This window comes from Lissotriton vulgaris, chromosome 7 (assembly GCF_964263255.1).
Source record: "Lissotriton vulgaris chromosome 7, aLisVul1.2, whole genome shotgun sequence".
Taxonomy (NCBI): Eukaryota; Metazoa; Chordata; class Amphibia; order Caudata; family Salamandridae; genus Lissotriton; species Lissotriton vulgaris.
In genome coordinates, this window is record NC_141695.1 from 1,347,203,985 (window position 1) to 1,347,219,958 (window position 15,974).

At 41.8% G+C, this 15,974-nt stretch overlaps 1 protein-coding gene across 1 annotated transcript in view; it reads left to right on the forward strand.

Moving 5' to 3' along the window:
• LOC147703664 (putative DBH-like monooxygenase protein 2) overlaps positions 1 to 15,974 on the forward strand; it is a 531,825-nt gene that overhangs the window by 300,688 nt on the left and 215,163 nt on the right. Inside the window, exon 2 of the mRNA XM_086932001.1 lies at positions 8,133 to 8,279. Coding sequence (XP_086788127.1) covers positions 8,133 to 8,279 — 147 coding nt within the window. The remainder of the gene's footprint in view (positions 1 to 8,132; positions 8,280 to 15,974) is intronic.

Consider the following 15,974-nt stretch of genomic DNA (forward strand, 5'->3'; position numbering starts at 1 on the left):
CGGTGCATTGATCTTTCATATGGAAAAGAAAGCATTTTTGCAACCATGAAGAATACAAGTAGACTATCTAGTACAAAATTAAACAAATAGAACAATATGTTAGATATGTTTTGCAAAAATGTATTAGTTTACCACAAGATTTTTTTTTTTTGTAAAAGCACATTAGCCAATAACGTTCTCAGAAAAATTCTAACTTATCTATCTAACTAATTACCTAAGGAGTGCAAAAAATGAACATGTTGCCATACATATTCCTGTCCTGCTTTTCATTGTAGAGCTAGAAAAACTGAGTGGAAGGAGGAAAAGGCATGTTTCGTTTTTGTTTTTCAAACTTTCAACTGCTGTTTTATTATGCTCCTTCTTGACCTGCCTTGCATTTAAGCTCAGCTGCTGGCTCTAGTAACAGGAATTGTGATGTCAGAAATCACGTATGTACACTGCTTCATCAACATTGTCCTGTGCTCGATCACCAGCCCCTGCAAGTGCAGTATAATCACATACTTCTCTCCTACAGTACACTTCCACTGCCACTAACAGTAGCATCAAGAATTCCAGGCTGTGAGGAAACACGGTACTGAAGCAAAGGCATGTGTCATATTTATAACAATATGACCTATCCCGAGCTCTCCACTCCACTGGAGCACAATTGGCTGCCATTCGCCAACGCAGGCACCCTTGCACCATGGTGCAAGGGTATCTGTGGTGCGGGGTAATTGTTTTTGTGCTGGAAGGGACACCTTCCTGCACAAAAGCAATCATGAGAGGTGTTCTCCTCTTTCTATGAGCTGCAGAATTCACAACACATAGAAAGAGGAAAAACGAGAAGAAATCAAAGTATTTCTCCTTGTTGCGCCGCCTTACGCCTCCTCTAAGGGAAGCGTAGGATTCTGACGCATTCTATGGTTTACGAAACATTGTAAATCTGGGAATGCGGCGGAATCCATTGGTGTTATGTGGGAACACCCACAGCAACACCCATTCATGCAAAGTGCTGCTCGAAAAAGGCTGTATTTAAAAGGAGACTAAAAACCACGCAGAGTAGCTTTACATGTCCTTGTAAATATGGAGCACCACACTGTGCCACAGGTGCCTCACAAAAAGTGGCACACCGTCGGTGCAAGGTGCTTTTAAGTATGCCTCCATTTGAACACAACCCTAGTTCTCACTCACAGTATCACAACACTACCAATGTAAGGCCTCATAAGACATTCCATTCCATCCAATTATGCTGAGGAATTAGCATAAGTGTGAAGGTGCTCATTTATTGATACTGTATCTTTAATGTACCAAGAACCTTTACTGTAGTGGTTCTGGAATCTTGCCTTGGTTGTGTTCCCTTATGTTCAGTTACTAGGCTGTCTCCTGTGGATGAGGTTTAATAAATACCTCTTGGCTTACTTTCCTGGTTCCTGAGCTTTCTTTCATGTAAAGGACACCACATTTTTATGGCGACGATCGGGTGAACCCACATCACCTTCACCTCAACACAGAGACTGAAAAGAAGAGAATTTCCCCTTCTCCTCCAGCGGCAGTTACATACAAAGAAAAGGAAGCGGAGTCTTCCCAGCGGCGGATACGATTAAAAACGGTGAGGAGTAAGGTGGGAGGCTTCTCGAGGAGATTACCTTTATTAAAAAGAAAAGACTGTCTTTAATTGGAAAAGCCAAAACGAACAATTCTCGCGCTGAACAAGGCTCGTGTTTAAATTGCCCTGCTCGCGCTAATGAAACTGACATCACGAATGCCTGCTCGCGCTAATGAAATTGACATCACAAATGTTACACGCGCTTAGATTCCTTTGCTCGCGCTAATCACCTAGCTCGCGTTCATGAAATAAACACCACGAGCAATACATGCGCATGGATTGTTTTGCTCGCTCTATTCTACTATTGTGATGCAACAGCGCCCTCTGCTGCCCTGTTTAAAAAACGCGAAGCAATGAAATAAAAGAACGTTTTCTTGCGCAATCACCTCACATTGTGTGTCATCAAAATAATCTTATTAGGTACAAGAAAGGAAGACAGTTCATTCCAATTTAACCATTATTGAAGGATTCCAATCTTCTTCAACTCAACAATTGTTTAGCCTAGAGGGAAAAGAACACAGCAAGAGAAAGAAAGATTCTGAAAATAAACCCTCTTTGTTGTGAACATTCTTCATAAAAAAAAGGGAATTTAATATAATTAATAACTTTAAAAGAATATCCTTGAAATGCAAAATGTAACTCAACCCGCATTTTTTTTAAATACTCCAGGAGAACCTAATATAAAGTGGAAAAAATGGAAAAAGATTTTTGCCAACTACGCAAGAGTTTGTGGAACTAACCTAAGTGCAGAAAGGAAGCTAGCCCTCCTTTTACATTGTTTAGGAGGAGAAGGACAAGATGTCCTAGAACATCTCCCTGATCTATCTGCTGGGGAACAACGTAATTTAAATGAATACGAAATTGCGATTGCACAACTGGATAAACACTATCTTCCAAGGATTAGTACCATCATGGAACGCTATCACTTCGGCTTAAGGGAACAGAAGAGATATGAAACTGTAGAAGACTATGTTTCTTCATTAAGGAAACTAGCTTCCTCTTGCAATTTTGGCTTAACACTCGATGAAAGGATTAGGGATCAATTTGTCCTCAGATGTGCCCATGATGAAATAAGAAAGGAACTCTGGTTAAAAGACGAAACACCCCTTGAAGAAGTTTTAGCAATAGCTAAACAAGTAGAACACATGACAAAGTGCGTGGGAGAATTAAGAAAAGAAAAAGATAAAACATCTATTGTTGAAAAGAAAGAAGACACAAAAGTTGAAGAAGTAATTTGTCAAGTCAAGAAACAAGACAAGAATGAAACTCAGTCTGCCTCAGGAAAAGATGATTTTTCTACAAATCCTGGTTTTCAAAACAATTTTCCGGGACAAAGTAATAAATTTACATGTTTTAGATGTGGCCAAGTAGGACATTTGGCTAATTCTCCACTATGTCCTGCATTAAGAATTATATGCAATGTATGTGGCAAAAAGGGACATTATGGTAAATGTTGTAGATCAAAGATGTTTAGACCTGACATGTCTAGAAAACGTTGGAATCAGTCCCAACCACAAGTCAGAACTGTTACATTTGAGATAAAATGTGAGGAAGGAGATCATCCAATTCATCCTGTAAAAGTAGGAAATGTAATGATAGATTTTAAATTCGATTCATGTTCTCGTATCACCCTAATTGATGAAGAATTGTTTAATAAGCATTTTGCTGGAAAAGTAAGACTAATGAGATCAGATGTTAGGCGCCTTGGGTACTCAGATAACCCAATTAAAATGGTTGGATGTTTCATGGCGGAGATTGAACTTGGGAGTAGAATTATTGTAGGGAAAATATATGTGGCAAAGAAGGGTGATATCTTGTTAGGCTGGGTACATCAAGGTCAACTTGGTGTAACTTTAGATCCCAATGCAGATCCGCAGGTACAAATTCATCAGGTAGATATACTGGAAAGAAATGAGTCAGATAAGGAATTGGGAGAGGATTTAGCTAGTAGATTTCCAAAGGTATTTAAGGAAAACTTAGGTTGTTTACAAGGTTATAAACATCACATTAGATTAAGAGAGAATGCTGTCCCTGTCATAGCGAAAGTTAGAAGAATACCATTAATGGAACAGGATAAGGTAAAAGAGGAAATAGACAAATTGTTAAAGAATGATGTCATTGAACAAGTCGAGGCTACTGAGTGGTTGGCTCCCGTTGTCATAGTTAAGAAACCTACAGGTGAGATTAGGCTCTGTGTTGATTTAAGAGCATTAAATAAGGAGGTAGTTGTGGACAAGTTTCCCCTTCCCAATATTGATGAAATGGTTAGCACCCTTGAAGGTGCCAGATATTTCACCACACTTGATCTTGCCTCAGCCTATCATCAGGTTGTATTAGATGAACATTCCCAAGACCTAACTGCCTTTATCACCCCCATGGGTACTTTTAGGTATAAAAGGATGCCGTTTGGACTTGTGTCAGCGGCTTCCGTCTTTCAAAGGATCATGGCAAGAATTTTAGAAGGAATATCTGGTGTAAGATGTTACCAAGATGACTTACTTATTTATGGAAATAGTTCAAAAGAACATTTTGGTCGTGTCTGTGCTGTACTCAAACGTTTGGAAGATGCAGGTATGACACTTAAGAAAAGCAAATGTAAATTTGGTGTGAAGGAAGTAAATTACTTAGGCCATAGAATAACTGACATGGGCATCTTTCCAAAAAAGGAGTTAGTTGACACCATCAACAAAATAAAAGATCCAGAGAATAAGGAAGAATTAATTTCCTTCCTTGGTATGGTGGAGTTCTAAGGGAAGTTTATTCCTAATTTTGCGGACAAAACACAGTTTATGAGAAAGTTGACATCGAGGAATGTGGAGTATGTGTGGTCAGATGTATGCAAATCTGAATTTGTAGGGATTAAATCTGAATTGAACAAGGCTCCCTCTCTACAGGCATTTATACCAGGTCTTCCCACAATTTTATTCACTGATGCAAGTGAAAAAGGACTTGGTGCTGTCCTAATACAAAAAAGAAATGGGAGGGACAATTTGATTTGCTGCTCCTCAAGATGTCTAAGGGGCTTGGAACTAAATTATTCCGTTATAGAAAAAGAATCTCTTGCCATCTATTGGGCTCTGAGAAAGTTAAGAAACCTAGTTTGGGGTACCAAGATTCTAGTTTATTCAGATCATAAACCTTTAAAAGAAATTTTTGATAAGAAGGGATTAGATTCAATCTCTTCAAGAATTAGAAAATGGATTGTTTCATTACAAGAGTTTGATTTCTCTGTTGAATATATCCCAGGTGTCGCAAACAAGTCTGCTGATTGTCTCTCGAGAATGGTTGGTCAAGAGAATTTTGATGAAGATGATGCTGTAGGTTGTTGTGATGAATCTATAAACGTATGTGAAATTACAGAAGGAGCGATTGAGGAAAAGGAGTGGAGAGATGAACTTGAAAAAGATGAAGAATTAAAAAGAGTTATGCTGTCCTTGAGCAATAACTCTCGTTTAGAGAAACCCTGGACCTTGGTTTCCGATGAACTTTCTATTCACTCTGGGTTTTTAACTAGGGGAACAAAAATGGTTCCTCCACTGGGTATTAGGAAAAAACTTTTATCTCATGCTCACTCTGGACATCTTGGTATTGTAAAAACCAAAGAAATATTACGCATGCAATTTTGGTGGCCAGGGATGGATTTGGAGATAGAAAGATTAGTGAGGGATTGTCCAGAATGTTCTGCAAGTGATAAAATACTTAAAACTAGACAGATGCCAATGGTTAAGCGATCCCTCCCAAGACATCCTTGGGATGAGCTAGCCATAGATATAGTTGGTCCGTTGTCAGGTGTAAGTGATACACCTTACCTTTTAGTTCTTATGGATCTCTATTCCAGATGGATTGAGGTGAGCGCTGTAAGGGAGATCACATCTGAAGAAGTAATAAAGTTTCTAGATACCATCTTTAAAAAAGAAAGTTTCCCCAATAGTCTCCTGTCAGATAATGGTCCACAATTCTGTTCAAGGGTTTTTGAAGAGTTCATGGGAAAATCAGGTATTGTACATAAGAAGTGTTCTTTATACCACCCAGAAACCAACGGTGCTGTTGAGAGAGTTAATAAAACCCTGAAGGAGGCTATACAGTTAGCAAGATCATCTGGCTTAAATTGGAAATCTGTCCTGCAAGACAGAATAAATGCTTATCGCTATGCTCCCCACACAACCACTGGTAGATCCCCCTTTGTTTTGTTTAAAGGAAGGGCTCCCAACACCTATCTGTGTCCTGCTTGGATGGATCTTGATAAAGGCCTGGTTGATAATGGAATAGGTGAGTGGCGAAGGAGGGAGGAGAGGAAGCAAGATGAGAGAAAGATTTATTTTGATAAGAGAAAGTGTGTAAATGCTCAAAAAGTCCTTGTTGGTGACTTGGTTCGCATCAAAGCTCCTGTTGGTTGCAGAAATTGGTCCAAATTCTCGGATGTAAAAGCTGTTGTGAAAATATTTAGGAATGCCATTAAAACATGGGGATGGTAGAATTTCGAATAAAAGCAGAGTTGTCGTTGTTAAGTCGAGGATACCTATACCTGTTTCCTCTTATGATAGACAAGGTTCATCTCATATGTTCTCCAATTCTGCCAATAACTCTAACCTACCCATGCTTCCCTCTAGAGGTCAAAGAATACGTAGACCACCTTCCTATTTGAGAGACTATGCATTATGACCTTTTCAATTTCTTTATCGTTTGAATTTTGTTTTATCTGTTTTACTCATTGTTCTTCTTTCTTTGTTGGGGGGAGAAGGCTGAGTTCCTTTATAAGTTTATGGAACTCTGAGGTGACTTGCAATAACTTTATTCTGTATGGCAGGGGACACTTTATCCCTTATAATACATGGGCACACCGTCACCTTTCCCACAAACCACTTAAATATTCGGTGCATTGATCTTTCATATGGAAAAGAAAGCATTTTTGCAACCATGAAGAATACAAGTAGACTATCTAGTACAAAATTAAACAAATAGAACAATATGTTAGATATGTTTTGCAAAAATGTATTAGTTTACCACAAGATTTTTTTTTTTTGTAAAAGCACATTAGCCAATAACGTTCTCAGAAAAATTCTAACTTATCTATCTAACTAATTACCTAAGGAGTGCAAAAAATGAACATGTTGCCATACATATTCCTGTCCTGCTTTTCATTGTAGAGCTAGAAAAACTGAGTGGAAGGAGGAAAAGGCATGTTTCGTTTTTGTTTTTCAAACTTTCAACTGCTGTTTTATTATGCTCCTTCTTGACCTGCCTTGCATTTAAGCTCAGCTGCTGGCTCTAGTAACAGGAATTGTGATGTCAGAAATCACGTATGTACACTGCTTCATCAACATTGTCCTGTGCTCGATCACCAGCCCCTGCAAGTGCAGTATAATCACATACTTCTCTCCTACAGTACACTTCCACTGCCACTAACAGTAGCATCAAGAATTCCAGGCTGTGAGGAAACACGGTACTGAAGCAAAGGCATGTGTCATATTTATAACAATATGACCTATCCCGAGCTCTCCACTCCACTGGAGCACAATTGGCTGCCATTCGCCAAAGCAGGCACCCTTGCACCATGGTGCAAGGGTATCTGTGGTGCGGGGTAATTGTTTTTGTGCTGGAAGGGACACCTTCCTGCACAAAAGCAATCATGAGAGGTGTTCTCCTCTTTCTATGAGCTGCAGAATTCACAACACATAGAAAGAGGAAAACGAGAAGAAATCAAAGTATTTCTCCTTGTTGCGCCGCCTTACGCCTCCTCTAAGGGAAGCGTAGGATTCTGACGCATTCTATGGTTTACGAAACATTGTAAATCTGGGAATGCGGCGGAATCCATTGGTGTTATGTGGGAACACCCACAGCAACACCCATTCATGCAAAGTGCTGCTCGAAAAAGGCTGTATTTAAAAGGAGACTAAAAACCACGCAGAGTAGCTTTACATGTCCTTGTAAATATGGAGCACCACACTGTGCCACAGGTGCCTCACAAAAAGTGGCACACCGTCGGTGCAAGGTGCTTTTAAGTATGCCTCCATATGAACACAACCCTAGTTCTCACTCACAGTATCACAACACTACCAATGTAAGGCCTCATAAGACATTCCATTCCATCCAATTATGCTGAGGAATTAGCATAAGTGTGAAGGTGCTCATTTATTGATACTGTATCTTTAATGTACCAAGAACCTTTACTGTAGTGGTTCTGGAATCTTGCCTTGGTTGTGTTCCCTTATGTTCAGTTACTAGGCTGTCTCCTGTGGATGAGGTTTAATAAATACCTCTTGGCTTACTTTCCTGGTTCCTGAGCTTTCTTTCATGTAAAGGACACCACAATAAGCATATGATCCTATACTCATTTTTACATGTATTTATTGATATATATCGTTCTTAAAATTCTGTAACTTGCAAAGGTTTTTTTTAATCATGCAATAAAGACTTCTTCTTCTTCGGGAGCATACTACATGTCTGCAAATGCACTTTTGCATCTGACCAGGAGTATGACATGCTTTATACAAACGATTGCAATGTAATATACTATAATTATTGCTCATTTCTTGGTGACCAACAGGACTATCACAGCATAGGTAAAGCCCGCCCAGCAGTCGACGAGAAACAGGACTACAAACTGGTGTCACTGACGGAAAACGGGACCTCCACCTGCATGAGATTCAGCCGACATTTCAGAACATGTGACCCGAATGACATGGACATTACGGTGAGATGGAATTTAAAGTTATCGGCCTTTTTAATGCATTATTATGGTGTATGGGTCTATAGAACTCCTAAAATCTTACATCCCCAAAAGACACCTCAACAACAGGCCCAGGATGGCTTTCAATTTTATGAGGTACTCTGCCCTAAGGTACGGTATAAACACAGCATATCAAAATTACAGCCAATCAAGTAAGAGCAGACTCAATAAGTGACTTCTAGGGTGGAACTAGAACATTTTAAAAGATTTATTACGAAAAACCTAAAGCTGCAATACAGAAATTGTAAAGTGCTGATGTATAAATTATTGCTGTGAAGGCTCTCAGCAATTGGGAGATATACAATAGTAGGCAAAGTCAAGAACTATTCTAAGTCCCAAATGAGAAGCAAAATCGATAACAAAGTAGACAGCATCCCCATAAGCATTACAAAGGTCTCTGAGCAAAGAAAACTAGAGCGTCTTATAGCCTTACCACCTAAGCACTGTCTCACAAAATAAATATTGATTCAGCCTACTCTATGCTAATGTCATCTGGAGCTGGTATAACAAAACTCGTTAAAAAAACAACACTAAAATATTGTGAATGAATGTAAAACAGCAAGCAGGTGGAAGAAACCTTGAAGGCTGTAAAATGACTAAGCCTTTGCTAGAGAGACTTCCACAACAACATCATTCGGACATAAACAAACATGACTTTGCTTGACTGTGTGCTGTACAAATAATAGACAGTGAATGGGCAGGATGAGACATCCGTTTTGAATAAGTTGGCGTTGAGGCCTAATTGAGGTAATTTGATGGGTCTGTCAGCCAGATTCTAGCGATTATTAAGGAATCGCTATTAAGGACTTGCAAAACGGGATTCATGTAGGAATCGCAAAATAAATTGCGATTCCTACAGCTTCCTTATTTGCGATTAGCAAATTGCTAATCGCAAATAAGGAATAACTCCCCATTCATTCCTATGGGCCTAAAGGAGGCCCATAGGAATGAATGGGGAGTTATTCCTTATTTGCGATTAGCAATTTGCTAATCGCAAATTAGGATGCGATTTCAAGGGTGCCAGGGGTGTCCAAAGGACACCCTGTAGCACCCCTGAAATGAAAATGTAAACTGATGTTGCGCACACACATGTCCAAAGGACATGTGTGTGTGTAACATACAACTTAGAAAAATGCACTAAAGTGCATCTTTCTAAGTTTTCGCTATTTACCACGAAATCACACTTCGCGGTAAATAGCGGCCAAAAATTGCGAATTCGCAAATTAAAAATGGTTAATGAATTGCATTTAAGGAATCTCAAATAGAGATTCCTTAAATGCAAATCCTCGCAATTTTGCGATTTTGCTATTAGCGATTTTTGCATTTGGGATGATGAATCCCAAATGCAAAAATTGCGCTCACAAAGGGCCAGATTCTCAGAATCTGGCCCTTTGCGAGCGCAATTTTCAATGATGAATCTGGCTGATAGACAATCGTTTCAAACGCAAAAGCATCAAATAAGAGTGCACATGTAAACTTGTTTATAGAGCCATACTCTGCACGTTGTTAATAATGCACACTTTTATAAGGGCACAAAAAACGCCTACCACATCATATCATGCATTTTTTTCTTGCTTCAGTTGGCGAGGTGATCCCGAGTCCTGGGCTTTCTCGGGCACATTATGAGTCACAAGACTGTCCTGGGCCTGGAAACTGACCTGTCGTCTGGGTTTGGGAATGCCTCACTCTGTTTTCCATGAGTTTGCAGGTGCGCCTACGTATACAGGCAAGGGAAGGGGAATTTTACTTATTCGGCTCACACATATATTTAGGCTGTCCGAAATTCGGTTAAAACCGATTATGCTGGACAATACACTACCGAATGAAAAATCAGCTGACCCGGTTTAAATCAAGTCTGACTGATTTTCATTGTTGTTGCGTCTCTTGTCCACTTGATGGAGCCAAAGTAATACAAATCATTGGCCTGCCTGGGGCGTCTGGCACGGAGGTGTCAGGGGAAAAAACTAAGCATGGGCGGAAAATCCGTTTCGCTCGCGGATTTTGCGGATTTTCGGTAAATTCGCAATCCGCGAGATTCGCGAATCTCCCGCAAAATCCGCAAATCCGCGAGCAGCGGATTTTATGGCTTGCTCGCACTGTTCGCGTGAGTTCGCGGCTTCCCAGTACAACTTCGCGCCCGCGAATAAGCGCTAAATTGCAGAAATACGATCTTAGCAAAACTGAAACTACTTACCAGGTTCAAAAGTTCAGGCTCATCATTAGTAGCCATTTCCTGTAGTGCTTCCTGAGGGGCCCCTCCAGAGTTCAGTTGCCAGTTGCAACTATTATGTGACCCTGCTCTGAACCTCAGAATAGTTACACATATGCCACAAAGGTCCTGAATTACAGCTAAGGGAGACAAGCAGGAGCCAGGCTGGAAGTTCAAATCCATTAATCAGCCCCTAATTCATTATTGTCAGTTGGGGCAGGGCAGGTGTTGTAACTAATTTTGCAACAATGAAAGCACTTAGCAAATGCAAAAGATCACTAATCAGGAAGCACTAAGGAAGCAGGTGCCAGCTAAAAAAATATTCTGTGACACATTAATCAGCCCCAAATTAATTCAGGTCACTTGAGGCAGGGAAGGTGTGCTTTGCTTTGCCACAATAATGTACACTGACTGGACAACCAGAGGGTGCTGTGATGAAACAGAGGGTGGCATGGGTGGGCCAGAGGGTGGCATGAGTAGTCAGAGAGTGGCAGTGGTGACAGAGAGTGGCAAACACAAAAAAAAAAATCCGCAAATTCGCGAGAATTCGCGGATTTTGCGGATTGCGAGTTCGCAAATCCGCAAAATTCGCGAACGCGAGATTCGCAAAATTCGCCCATGCTTAGAAAAAACACTGCTTATGCAAATGCAAAGCCGAGGTGTGAATGGCCCAAGGGCCAGAGTAACACCAGGCCCCCTGCCTGGCTCACGTGGGGGAAGAGGAGCTGTTGTGGTCTGCTGATTTACTGCAGCGGCCGAGTACTTCACAGGTCTTCCAAAAGACCATTTACTTAATGACTCTTTGTTAATAGAGGAGTGTGGGCGACGGGGTGGGGGCGGGCACCGCACATTGGTATCAAGTGTAGTCCGGGAACGACAGGAGAAGGCTTCGGATTTCACAAGGGTAGTCCGGGCGCGGAGGGGAGAGGCCTCGGATGCACACTTCACTAGCAAGGGAAGTCTAGATCTGTGCCACACAACAAACTGTCCTACTGGCGAAGCCAGATCCTTTGCAACAGGGGCAAATTTTCCCATAAAGCTTCCCCTCTCGCTGTTCACGAGCATGCCTCCTTCGCCGCGAGCCCCTTCAGTAATGAGACAGTCGGCACCATAGATACCTGTGGGATGGAACTGCACCAAACTCCAAGTCCTGGCAGGTGAGCCCCGCCCTGGGGACCATAGCCATGCCATCCCTGGTTACAGTGTGAGAGTTTGTGCAGCTGAAGTAGGTGCGCCCGTATCCCCCCGTGGCTATAACCGTGTTCTTGGCTCTGAAGCGGTGGATGGAGTCATCTTCTATTCACAGCGCAATCACACGCAGCACTCCCATTCTCCTTCAGCAGATCAAGAGCAAAGTACTCCACGAAATAGCTTGTGTCATATCTGAGAGACAGGCCATACAAGGTGTGTAGCAGCCAGTGGCCTGTCCTGTCAGCCACGCAGCAGCACCGATGCGCCTGCCCCCCTTTGGCAAACTGGAAGCTTTGCCCTCTGCAGGCAAGTTGATAGATCTTTCCTTCCTCTGTTCTACTGAAAGGCATGCCATAGTTTTCCAGCTAAATTACAGAGGCGGGTACCAGCTCCGTCATGTAGTGGATGGCATACTAGTTTCTCAGACAATCCGAGCCCTTCACTGTGTCATAGAAGTGCCATCTCGAGTCATCCGATTCCATGTTCTCCAAAGCGGCGTTGATTCCACCCCGTGTAGCAACAGTGTGAGACCTAGTGGGGAACAGCTTAGTTATACATGCAGTGTTAAACCCTGCCCCGGATAGGCCAAAGGCTGCCCACAAACCAGCCCCTCCGGCACCAACCACAATGGCATCGAATTCATGGTCCACCACAGGGTACTAGGTGGAAATCGAATCTGAAACTTTTTACAGAATTGTCCCTTCCTGGAACAGTGAAATTAAATTTTCGAGTGACAATTGTGGTAGTTGCAGTACCTCGGCCCCATCAATAAATTAGAGTTGCTGTTGTGGTTAATTGTTTCAACCCCATCAGCATCATATAAAGCTCACTTGCGTTGCAAATATATGCTAATGAAAGTTTTGAAACATTTCAGTTTGGGACGACTGTGACATTTTCACACTTCACTTTACACTTGTTATCACTAATCAAACCAATCTCTTCACTGTGGAATCTGTAGCAAAGGGCTGTGAGCGCAAGGATTCTGCGTGTGGCCTGTAGCTGTACAAACCATCAGCCGAGAGTGGCGCCGGGGGAGGCCGTGCAGAGCATATGGTCCGCCATGCTGTGTTTTTAATTGGAAAGGAGAGGTAACATTTGCAGCCACTTCAAAGAGACAGTGTTCGGCTCAGAAGTGCACGGGCGCTGGAGCGAGCCCTGCTGCAGGCGAGGCTGTATGTCACCGTAATGCCACGACTTTGTGCTTTTTTTTTTTCCTTTATGAGAGTAAAAAAAAAGAAACAGGACCAGAAATCGGTAGCCTGACATTATGCGTGCATTGTCACCAGCTTCTTTGCTAGCATTTAGGCAGGCACTATCTACTAGGACAGGTGCGGGCACAGAACAATGCCTCACCATGGCATAGAGAAAGACACAGTGTGTAGTTAGAAGCATTTCAAAATGGGGAAAAGAAAACGGGAGCAAGAAAAGAAAGAGTATATTGAAAGGTAAAGGTTAATTTAAAAATAGGAATGAACAAATAAAGCAAATGTGCAATTTAAAAAGCAATAAAGAAAATAAAAAAGCAAAACAAAGAAGCACAAGCGTAAATAAAAAAGCAAACTGTGTACAGTATCTTCAAAAAGACAACAGAAGGTGCAAAGGTAGGAAACTAAAAGACGTTTATAAGTAAAACAAAATTGACCCCAGAAATATTAGCATTGACATGATTCACTACGCAAAGAGGTACGCAGTGATACACTCCTTGGCAATTATGTTTGAGTGTGATAGGAACAGCTCTCATGGGAAGCCAATGGATCTCTCAATACACATGCTCCCCTAACTCAATACCTGGTATGAGCACTGTCAATTAGAAGTGCGAGGTGGAATGAAGGCCTGACATCCCTTGTATCCACACCCCCATTGGACTGCCTGTGGTGGCCTGGTGCGGAGGTGTGAAGGGAAAATACTGCTTCTGGACCGGTCTGAATGGCCCAAGTGCCAGAGCAACACCAGGCCCCCTGCCTGGCTCACGTGGGGGGAGAGGAGCTGTTGTGGTCTGCCGCACCCACACCCACACCCACACCTGCTCCCGAGTACTTCACAGGTCTTTAAAAAGACCATTTACTCAACAAGGCTTGGTTGTTCTTTCACCCATTCTTAGAGCCCCTGCAGCTACACTCTGCCAATTTTGACTCAACTTGGGCCTCTGGGAGCTATGCAAATATGTAAACTATATAAAGTATATTTACTCACTCATGACCCACTGTTGCACATTTAGACTCTGTACCCTCTACCTCCCTGTACTTCTACTCAGCTCCTGGAAGCAGCTTAGGGGCATATTCTCAAGGACTCATTGCCGATTTATCGGGACTTTAACGTGGCAAAAGTGGCGATGGATTCATCGCCCCATTCCCAAGCTGGTGCAAACTGCCAACATTGCCAGTTTTCCAGCGATAGCTGCCGCAAAAAATATCACCACGGATGAGAGCGACAACTAACGCTAATGAAATGCAGAGTAGGCGTACCCGTCCAAAAACACACAAAAACACCACTTAGCGATATTGGGAAGGAAAGAGAAAGCGCAAATGACCAAACACCCACTGAAGAAATATTGTATAGTGTACTACAATAAGTTTGACTTGTAAAAACTTATTTGGATCTCATGTACACTGTCTATATACCATGCATCAATGAAAAAAGCAAGCAATAATAAAAGCAAATCGTTCCATAAACACCGGTAAAACACTGTTTCAGATGTTTTTTATGGCGCAAAAATGAGTAACCACTGAAAAGCACTGTTTTTTGAGGTAGTGAAATCACTGGAAAACACTGAAAAAACACCACCAGAATTTACCAAAAATAGAAACTGAAAACAGGAATGCCTATATATATTGAAGCAAGAACACTACCCCTTTGCACCCTTGTATTGAAGGTACATCTCAAAGTGCCTAAAATGAAGATAAACTGCCCTCACTTGCCTCATAGAAGCTCTATGACACTATATTGAGGGTTATAATAGCGACCTACAACTACAGAGCACCCCGTGGTAGGGTTACACATAGCGGAATGGCCCGCATTGCTGACTTCACTGCTTACCTCAAGGTATTTCTCATTAAGTATACTTTTGGCGTGCAAACCCAGATTATGCCAAGTCGACCTAGTGGTTTCACCTGGAGAATAACATAGTTATCAATTCCATGGTATCGGCTATCTTGATGGCCATATTTACACACAAGGCTATTCTCAGTTTTCATAGCTGCCAATTCAGTTATGCTTGTTGAGATTCTATCCATATTCTGTTAAAGTGGATATTACGGGGTTATCCTGACTTCAATTTGCTTGATAGATCAAGCTCATAGGCAATGGAACCCCTGAAACCAACCATGAGGGTTGAATCCAACTGCACGTTCTTTAGCAAATTCAAATCTCAAACATGTCCAATAATCAGCTTTTTGCAGTAAAGAAGTTGTGTCAGAAGAACATCGAACAGGGTTTCTTTCACTCTCTCCTTCCAACAAACCTCAGTAGTGACCAAGGCTGACTTTTATCTGCAAGAGTGCATTCACTCTGAAGTAACCAAAAGGAGACAGGCAGCTCCCAAATAAATAAATAAATAAATATATAAATAAATAAATATATCCAATAATAATAGACATCTTGGCCCACCCGCAATATACAAACACTGTAGGATGATTTGCCTCGCGGAGCTCCTCTTAATGTAGATGTTGTGCCGCGAGGTAGAGGTTGACTTGGGAAGAATTCACCTAAGAGCAGCACGTTTCTCTAACAGACTTGAGGGCGATACTGGAGGCGAGGCAGGGAGGGACAGCTTGAAGAATGTATGACCCCCCTTTCCTCCTGGACTTATTTGAGGGGGGAGCCTTGATGAGCATACTGCTTTTAAAATGGATAACCTCTAACACAGAAAGCATTAAATTGCGTAATTTGCAGATGTCACCAACATGTTGCTACTGGCTAAAATTGATGAAACAAACAATGCTAAAGAGTGTGCCCCATGGCTTGTGATTTTGCTGCATATCTTAGGTGACCTTGCTGCATCATTTTGCCTTCCATGCTGCAGGATCCTAAGGGTGCTGACATAGATATTTACTCACATACTTGCACCCGCGCTTGCACACATCGCCTTGATGGGTTCCTGATAGCTTGCTGACCAACTTCATATAAGAACTTAAAATAATGTCCTTCAGGGAACATCCCCTGTGCCTCCTCACCTGAAGACTACCAAAGGATCTTCCTCTAGGACACCAAAGCAGGTTTGCAAAAGAAATATGGCCAGTGTTCTCCAAAAACCCAGAGAA